Source organism: Oncorhynchus clarkii, chromosome 13 (assembly GCF_045791955.1).
Source record: "Oncorhynchus clarkii lewisi isolate Uvic-CL-2024 chromosome 13, UVic_Ocla_1.0, whole genome shotgun sequence".
Classification (NCBI taxonomy): Eukaryota; Metazoa; Chordata; class Actinopteri; order Salmoniformes; family Salmonidae; genus Oncorhynchus; species Oncorhynchus clarkii.
The window spans coordinates 60,778,633-60,788,393 of NC_092159.1; the positions used below are offsets into that span (position 1 = coordinate 60,778,633).

At 47.3% G+C, this 9,761-nt stretch overlaps 1 protein-coding gene across 3 annotated transcripts in view; it reads left to right on the forward strand.

Moving 5' to 3' along the window:
- LOC139365191 (axin-2-like) overlaps positions 1 to 8,875 on the forward strand; it is a 23,835-nt gene extending 14,960 nt beyond the window's left edge. The window contains exons 5-10 of one of the 3 annotated variants that reach the window (XM_071102647.1): positions 1 to 90; positions 272 to 1,002; positions 1,276 to 1,500; positions 1,728 to 1,859; positions 2,512 to 2,697; positions 8,741 to 8,875. The exon at positions 1 to 90 is cut by the window's left edge and continues 51 nt beyond it. In XM_071102647.1, coding sequence (XP_070958748.1) covers positions 1 to 90; positions 272 to 1,002; positions 1,276 to 1,500; positions 1,728 to 1,859; positions 2,512 to 2,697; positions 8,741 to 8,867 — 1,491 coding nt within the window. In that variant the 3' untranslated portion in view covers positions 8,868 to 8,875. Of the gene's footprint in view, positions 91 to 271; positions 1,003 to 1,275; positions 1,501 to 1,727; positions 1,860 to 2,130; positions 2,698 to 8,740 lie in introns of those variants that run through there. The other 2 variants (XM_071102648.1, XM_071102649.1) reach the window with 2 other exon arrangements.
- The last annotated feature ends 886 nt before the right edge of the window (positions 8,876 to 9,761 follow it).

Below are 9,761 nucleotides of genomic sequence, written 5' to 3' on the forward strand. Positions count from 1 at the left end.
GCGTCTCAGCTCATTTCTCGTCTGGAGCGTCTGAAAAGAGAACAGGAGACCATGAGTTCCCTGGAGGAGAGGCTGCAGCAGATGCAAGAGGTGTGGATGAACTAGTAGTTGGATTTATAGATGTGGGAATCCTTATCCCAGAGGTCTATGGCAATGGTCTAATGGTTTCCTTGATTGTGTCATTCAATACTGTTCTTCTTTCCTGTCCATGTGTGTATGTTTGTCATTGAGATCTGTCCTGACTTAACCGTTCTGTTCTGGCTGTGTGTAGGAGGAGGAGAGGGACGAGGCTGAGGTGCCCGGCAGTAGTGCCCCCCTGCTCTCCCCCCACCCCCTGTCCCTCCAGCCCACCGGCCCCAACGACGAGGACCCCCAGGCCATTCTGGATGACCACCTGTCCCGTGTCCTAAAGACCCCTGGCTGCCAGTCCCCGTCCACCGTGGCCCGCCATTCACCCCGCTCCCGCTCTCCAGAGCACAGGACTCTTTCCCGGGGAGGCCCTGGTCTCAAGCCCCTGGTCTCACCCGGGGCCTCCAGCCCCAGTGGCACCTCCAGCTTAGGGGGCTTCTCAGTAGGTTTCACCCCAGGAAGGGCCCTCTCCCTGGGCAGGCCCAGCAGCAGCACCAAGCACATCCACCACCACTACATCCACCACCACGCCGGTTCCAAGAGCAAGGAGCAGATGGAGAGAGAGGCAGCCCAGAGGGTGTTGTGTCTGTGTCCGGTGCGGTCTGGAGGGGCGGAGGGTGGTCCCCCTTACCCACGCAGTCGCAGCCTGGGCAGGGAGATGGTGTCCTGTGGCAGCAGTCCCGCAGAGTCCAATATGGGGCGCTCCAGTTCCCTTTCCCGAGGGGGTTGTCGGTCGGGGGCTGAGGAGGGGGCAGCAGAGGGGGGTGAGGTCGTGCCCCTCCAGCTACCCAGCGACAGCACAGACCGCTCCCAGAACGTGTGGCAGTGGATCCTGGAGAGTGACCGGCAGGGCAAGCACCACAAGCCCCACAGGTAGGGGGGTCTAGCCTCTCCACTTCCTGTTGTAGTCCTCTCCCAATGCCTCAGAGATACATTTCCCTTCACTTGTTTTCCTTTCATTGCAACTTATTTATTGTCGTCCTCTCAGTACATTTAAACACAATTTTCATCATTTTGTTTCACAATTGCATCCCATAGTCATTTTACATGCATGCAAAGTACATTTCCCAACATTCCCCACAATTGACCCCTCCCACTTCCTTCCATTCTCCATGCTGATTGGCTGTTTTTATCTTCGCCCAACAGTACCCAGAGCACTAAGAAGGCGTATGGCGGCGGAGCGGCGTCCAACCAGACACACACGTGGGGCGGCGGAGGTGCCAGCGCCCATCTCCGTGCCCACCAGCCCGCCCATCCCTTCATCCAGGACCCGGCCATGCCCCCCCCGCCCCCCCCCAACACCCTGTCCCAGCTGGAGGAGGCCTGTCGCAGACTAGAGGAGGCCTCCGTCTCCAAACCCCCCAAACAGAGGTAGGAGCCGCACGCCGACCCAGACAGAGGTTGATACTAAAACGTTGGCTGTAGTTCTCCCTGTAGACAGTGGAGTACATATTGACACTCCCATGCATTGATCAGTTGTTTTACTATACCATTGTGATTCCTGCTGTTGAAACCTGTCTGCGGTTAGATAGTGTGATGCCGGAGACTGGACTACCAAATTGTATTGTAATAACGTTGGTCTATTCTGTTCTCCCCAGCAGACACTCTACATCCAGCCTCCAGAGAGAGAAGTGCCACCCTATGCCTGTCCAGAGTGGGCCCTGTCCAGTGCCGTCCCCCCTCAGCCCCGGTCCCGGCTCCGGTCCTGCTGCTTCTCTCCAAACAGAAGAGTACGCCTCTCATCTCTCTGCTCATCTTCCTCCTCCTCATCTCTCTCTCCTCCTCCTCCTCCTCTCCTCTGTTCACTAACATGATATTACATATGTGGAGGAGGAAGATATGCATTCACACACACACACACACACACACACACACACACACACACACACACACACACGTGAAGTTCCATTTGCAAGAGGCCAACCTTGTCAGTTTTCTTCTTTCTTTCTTTCCCTGATCTTTCTTTGGTGTGTGTGTGTGTGTGTGTGTTGTGTGTTGTAGTCCTTTCCCCCTGACTGCAGAGCCGTCTTTCATGGTGCTGAATTGTCTGACCTTCAGAGAGCAGTTGTAGAACAGAACAGGCCCTAGTTAACCTCCCTCCTTCTGAAGTAACACTATAGAGCCTTGGACATGGCTGAAGGGGAGCAGAGAACACACACACACACACACACACCCCTCTCTCCTCTTTCTAGACAGATGTTATCTACTCTCTAGTCAACCATCAGTCTTTTCTAGATCATATACCAGCCTTTACTCCTGCCCTGGTCCCCTTCCTCTCTTTCTGTGTAGCCATAGCTACGACCCACCAAGCAAGCTTGTTAATAATAGTGTTCTATAGGGGAAAGTGAAGGTCTGTGTTCACACCTCTCCTCTCCCCCTCAGACTGAGAGACACCAACAGGGTGCTGCAGGTGACGACAGGCTGCCATGTTGCTCCAGCCATGGGGAGTGAGACAGAGGTAACCTACTTCTTCTGTGGTGAGGAGATCCCCTACCGTAGGCGGATGAAGACACACAGCCTCACACTGGGACACTTTAAAGAACAGCTCCGCAAGAAGGGACACTACAGGTATGGAGAAGGGAGACTACGGCGCACATTCAATGCACGGACACATACACATTCATGCATACACAGTCTGACATTCTCACACGCTAGGTCACACGCTAGGTCACTGTTATGATCATCTTGGTAAGAACACACACACACACACACTAGAAAAACAGCCACCCACAAAGTGTCTTCATAGTTCCATTAGTTTCCCAGATCTCCTCCCCAGCTGGTATTTAACCTTTATTTAACGAGGCAAGTCAGTTAAGAACAAATTCTTATTTACAATGACGGCCTAGGAACAGTGGGTTAACTGTCTGTTCAGGGGCCGAACGACAGATGTTTACCTTGTCAGCTCAGGGATTCAATCCAGCAAGCTTTCAGTTTCTGGCCCAATGCTCGAACCACTAGGCTACCCTCCTCTAACCACTAGGCTACCCGCCACTAACCACTAGGCTACCCGCCTCTAACCACTAGGCTACCCGCCTCTAACCACTAGGCTACCCGCCTCTAACCACTAGGCTACCCGCCTCTAACCACTAGGCTACCCGCCTCTAACCACTAGGCTACCCGCCTCTAACCACTAGGCTACCAGCCTCTAACCACTAGGCTACCCGCCTCTAACCACTAGGCTACCCGCCTCTAACCACTAGGCTACCCGCATCTAACCACTAGGCTACCAGCCTCTAACCACTAGGCTACCAGCCTCTAACCACTAGGCTACCATCCTCTAACCACTACGATATTAGCCTCTAACCACTAGGCTACCCGCCTCTAACCACTAGGCTACCCGCCTCTAACCACTAGGCTACCGGCCTCTAACCACTAGGCTAACGGCCTCTAACCACTAGGCTACCGGCCTCTAACCACTAGGCTACCCGCCTCTAACCACTAGGATACCAGCCTCTAACCACTAGGCTAACGGCCTCTAACCACTAGGCTAACGGCCTCTAACCACTAGGCTAACGGCCTCTAACCACTAGGCTACCGGCCTCTAACCACTAGGCTACCTGCCGCCCCAGGTAGGGTCTTTAGAAACTCTCTCGACTCTATTCTGTTGGGCTGAATGCTCACATGAGTTGGAGTATTGACTTCATATGCCTGTGTTTGTGGTTAAAACGAAGGAAGAGGAGAGAATGAGAGACGGATGGGGGGGTTGCAGGAAAGAGGGAGGGAGAGAATTTGAAGTGAGGAGTGTTTTGGGTCCCATCTGGTATTGATTTCCATGGCGAGGCACACTTAATACGCACGCCTTTGAACCCGGCCCCTTTCATTTCAACCAACAAAGACTCACACAAACGGCCAGCCGTGCAAATTCCTCACTGATGCTATCAGGCAGCCTGCTTTAAGGATGTGCACGTTGAAGTGCACGCACGTTAAAGTAACACACAGAATAACACACCGTAGTTTGGGTTTACACGGCGGCATCATTTTCTGGGAAATGTATTAGTCATATTTCAGGCTTGGTTTGTTTGTATGGCGCGTGGTTAAAGGAAGGACGTGCTTGTTTGGGATACTACATCCTGTTCACTATTAGAGGTGTGTCCAACGCACTTCAGATGACAACTCTGTTCCATTGTGATCTGGAGTACAAGAATGGTATCAAGAGTCAAGCATTGGTTCATAACTAGTACAGATGGTTTGTAGGGATATGATGGGAATGCATCACACATTCAGTTTCTCTTTTAGGCCATGGAGCAAGGGAACACTCTAGGGCTGTAGCTCTGGTCCAGAGTTTTCCCTGGTCCGGTCATGTGAACCTAGGTCTAAGGTGTGAGAAGCAGGGCTGCATAGTGGACATCCTCTCTCTCTTGTCTATGTAGTTGATTGTCTTGTCTTTCTCTCTAACCATCCACGTTGTTAGAGGGGAGGATAGGGGGATTCAAAGCTTATGGTTTTAATAGCAGTAGCAGGGGAGGGGGGGGGGGTGTTGGGTCATTTGAACATGGCTTACGTTCAACAAAGAACAGTACGGCCCGGCCCTGCCAGACAATATTGCTGCCAGATGTTGCACACTGAAAATTCTGCCACATAAAACATGTTCCAATGGAAATAGTTATTTCTCTCTCTCTCTCATTCCCTCTTTGAGCAAATAAGATCCGTGCTCCTTTGAAGTTTTTTGGAGAAGGATAGAGCCCCTTCTCAGAAATAAGGCTCCAATTATCTAGCGTGTCTTAGTTCCTCTTTCATGTCCTCTTATTTCCCCAGTTCATACTTGTCTCGCCAGAGAACAATGATTATTTCCCCAGTCAGAGTATTGTTGTTCTGATTTAATAGAAGCTGTGTGAGACCCTGTTGCACCCCGTTTAGTGAACTCTTCCTGTGTTTCAAATGGAGACTGGTTTTTATTAGTGAACACCCTTTGTGTGTGTTTGAGAATACTTTTTTTGTTTAAAAAATGTTTTTCCTCATTTTTACGAGCATTGTTTGTATGACTTTGTCAGCTCTCTCGTAAAACACGAGCTTTAGGAATTCCAAGGCGCACGACGTGCACCACCCCACACATGGGCAAAATGAGGCATTTTTCCATTACAGAATGAATGGCTGAGGTATACAGCACTTACCCTTCCTCCCCTGCTGGTTCCTCTTCCTCTAAAAATAAGGGAGGTAGTTTTGGGGGGTAAAGGGGGTCATTAACAGGGCCAGTGTAGTCATCATGGCTGACAGGAAGAGGTCCCCCCTCAGGTGGTTGGCTGCTTAGATTAGATGACGCCGCCCCCTCCCTGGCTGCCTACCGGGACCCTTCTACTGCGTCCTATATACCTCTCACAGAGGGAAGGGCAGTGACTAGGAGAAAATATGATGCGTGTGTCAAGGTCAGGGTTTATAACAGGCAGACTTGCAGGCACCCAAAATCTGAGCCTTCTTTATATGAAGGGTCCTTTCACTGAGGGCCTAATGATAACCAGTTAGTCAGCCGGAGTAGCTCAGTACCAGGGCAGGACTGATGAAATGAGAGGAAACGGGTGGATTTTGAATTAGTCCAGACCCTCTTATATCCAATAAGCCCCTGTAGAACCCGAGACTATCAAAGACCACCCCTATAATACAGAAGCCATTGGTTCAGTCTGAGGGTTAGTTGAGAGTGAAGTGTTGTTGGTGCATTGTAGATCACAGGAGTTTGTCTCTCCTCCCCTCAAGAGTCCAAAGGGCTGGGGGAGGCTAGCTCTTGACCTCTGACCTCAGTGGCCGTCTTCTCTGGCCCCTTGCACAATGGCTCCTTTATCTGGGGTAGGGGAGTAGGGCTTAATGAAGGAAAAGGCACACACAACCTGAGGTTAAACCAGATCATATTGAATCCACATGACATTATCTTCATTGTGTATCTTGCTGAATATATGTATGTGTTGGATAGCATGCTGTTCAATAGTACTGTTCCACGTATGTGTTGGATAGAGTACTGTTCAATAGTACTGTTCCACGTATGTGTTGGATAGAGTACTGTTCAATAGTACTGTTCCACGTATGTGTTGGATAGAGTACTGTTCAATAGTACTGTTCCACGTATGTGTTGGATAGAGTACTGTTCAATAGTACTGTTCCACGTATGTGTTGGATAGAGTACTGTTCAATAGTACTGTTCCACGTATGTGTTGGATAGCGTACTGTTCAATAGTACTGTTCCACGTATGTGTTGGATAGAGTACTGTTCAATAGTACTGTTCCACGTATGTGTTGGATAGAGTACTGTTCAATAGTACGGTTCCACGTATGTGTTGGATAGAGTACTGTTCAATAGTACTGTTCCACGTATGTGTTGGATAGAGTACTGTTCAATAGTACTGTTCCATGTATGTGTTGGATAGAGTACTGTTCAATAGTACTGTTCCACGTATGTGTTGGATAGAGTACTGTTCCACGTATGTGTTGGATAGAGTACTGTTCAATAGTACTGTTCCACGTATGTGTTGGATATAGTACTGTTCAATAGTACTGTTCCACGTATGTGTTGGATATAGTACTGTTCAATAGTACTGTTCCACGTATGTGTTGGATAGAGTACTGTTCAATAGTAATGTTCCACGTATGTGTTGGATATAGTACTGTTCAATAGTACTGTTCCATGTATGTGTTGGATATAGTACTGTTCAATAGTACTGTTCCACGTATGTGTTGGATATAGTACTGTTCAATAGTACTGTTCCACGTATGTGTTGGATATAGTACTGTTCAATAGTACTGTTCCACGTATGTGTTGGATATAGTACTGTTCAATAGTACTGTTCCACGTATGTGTTGGATAGAGTACTGTTCAATAGTACTGTTCCACGTATGTGTTGGATATAGTACTGTTCAATAGTACTGTTCCACGTATGTGTTGGATATAGTACTGTTCAATAGTACTGTTCCACGTATGTGTTGGATAGAGTACTGTTCCATGTATGTGTTGGATAGAGTACTGTTCAATAGTACTGTTCCACGTATGTGTTGGATAGAGTACTGTTCCACGTATGTGTTGGATATAGTACTGTTCAATAGTACTGTTCAATAGTACTGTTCCACGTATGTGTTGGATAGAGTACTGTTCCATGTATGTGTTGGATATAGTACTGTTCAATAGTACTGTTCAATAGTACTGTTCCACGTATGTGTTGGATAGAGTACTGTTCAATAGTACTGTTCCACGTATGTGTTGGATAGAGTACTGTTCCACGTATGTGTTGGATAGAGTACTGTTCAATAGTACTGTTCCACGTATGTGTTGGATAGAGTACTGTTCAGTAGTACTGTTCCACGTATGTGTTGGATAGAGTACTGTTCCACGTATGTGTTGGATATAGTACTATTCAATAGTACTGTTCAATAGTACTGTTCCACGTATGTGTTGGATAGAGTACTGTTCAATAGTACTGTTCCACGTATGTGTTGGATAGAGTACTGTTCAATAGTACTGTTCCACGTATGTGTTGGATAGAGTACTGTTCCACGTATGTGTTGGATAGAGTACTGTTCAATAGTCCTGTTCCACGTATGTGTTGGATATAGTACTGTTCAATAGTACTGTTCCACGTATGTGTTGGATAGAGTACTGTTCAATAGTACTGTTCCACGTATGTGTTGGATAGAGTACTGTTCAATAGTACTGTTCCACGTATGTGTTGGATAGAGTACTGTTCAATAGTACTGTTCCACGTATGTGTTGGATAGAGTACTGTTCAATAGTACTGTTCCACGTATGTGTTGGATATAGTACTGTTCAATAGTACTGTTCCACGTATGTGTTGGATATAGTACTGTTCAATAGTACTGTTCCACGTATGTGTTGGATAGAGTACTGTTCAATAGTACTGTTCCACGTATGTGTTGGATAGAGTACTGTTCAATAGTACTGTTCCACGTATGTGTTGGATAGAGTACTGTTCAATAGTACTGTTCCACGTATGTGTTGGATAGAGTACTGTTCAATAGTACTGTTCCACGTATGTGTTGGATAGAGTACTGTTCAATAGTACTGTTCCACGTATGTGTTGGATAGAGTACTGTTCCACGTATGTGTTGGATATAGTACTATTCAATAGTCCTGTTCCAAGTATGTGTTGGATAGAGTACTGTTCAATAGTACTGTTCCACGTATGTGTTGGATAGAGTACTGTTCAATAGTCCTGTTCCACGTATGTGTTGGATAGAGTACTGTTCAATAGTACTGTTCCACGTATGTGTTGGATATAGTACTGTTCAATAGTCCTGTTCCACGTATGTGTTGGATAGAGTACTGTTCAATAGTACTGTTCCACGTATGTGTTGGATAGAGTACTGTTCAATAGTCCTGTTCCACGTATGTGTTGGATAGAGTACTGTTCAATAGTCCTGTTCCACGTATGTGTTGGATATAGTACTATTCAATAGTCCTGTTCCACGTATGTGTTGGATATAGTACTGTTCCACGTATGTGTTGGAAATAGTACTGTTCAATAGTACTGTTCCACCTATGTGTTGGATAGAGTACTGTTCAATAGTACTGTTCCATGTAATCCAGGTCTTCTATGGTCTGGTTGTGTTGGCTGTACTGTACAGATGATTGACATGTTGTCACTAACCCCCTCTCTCCCCTCCTGGGTTACAGGTACTACTTCAAGAGGGCCAGTGATGAGTTTAAGTGTGGAGCCGTGTTCGAGGAGGTGTTGGATGACAGCTCTGTTCTGCCCAGGTACCAGGGGAAGATCCTGGGCAAGGTGGAGAGGATGGACTGATACCCCTCCAGAAGGAATGTATTACAGAAACACTCCATGGACACCACCCCCCTGTTCCACCAGAGAGTCTTAAAGCTAAGGACTGATGACTGGAGATTCTGTTGAAGAAGCTTGGCCAATGAAGGATGGAGAGTGGAGTACAGGAGTAGTGGAGTAGAGTAGTAGCCATCAACAGGACTATTTAACAACATCTCGTCTTGGAGATGAAAGAGGAGAAAATGGTGGACTGTGGGTTGGGTTTGGATACGGGTGTTGGGTTCCAGAAACTACACGTGAATTGAATGACCACTATCTGAGGGAGTAGGCGGGGACCTCTGATACCTGAGAGACTGCTAGAGGTGAAAGGTTGAGAGGTGAAAGTTGGGACTGGTGCCCTATCTGAGCCTGCCTCTACCAACAACCCTAGATGTATATGCAGATGGACATATAATGATTTTTTTGATAAATGTAAATAGTTTCTAAATAATTTATTGAAATGTCACTCCCCTCCCCATAGTCCTGTGGATGGACAAGCTGCTTGGAGAATTGGGAGATGTCGTCTCCAATATTTCAAATGCAAAGTATTTAGTTTTCCACCCTCCACTTTCCTGCCTTGTCAACTAATCCTGTGGCAGTGTTTTCTGTTCTGATCAGTGACTTCCTGCCTTGTCAACTAATCCTGTGGCAGTGTTTTCTGTTCTGATCAGTGACTTCCTGCCTTGTCAACTAATCCTGTGGCAGTGTTTTCTGCTCTGATCAGTGACTTCCTGCCTTGTCAACTAATCCTGTGGCAGTGTTTTCTGTTCTGATCAGTGACTTCCTGCCCTAACTTCACAGTGTGGTATAGCGCAGGTACCACAGCCCTGTAGTCTCATCTCTCAGTGCCTTTGTTTTGTTGCCCAGGCTTTGCACAGG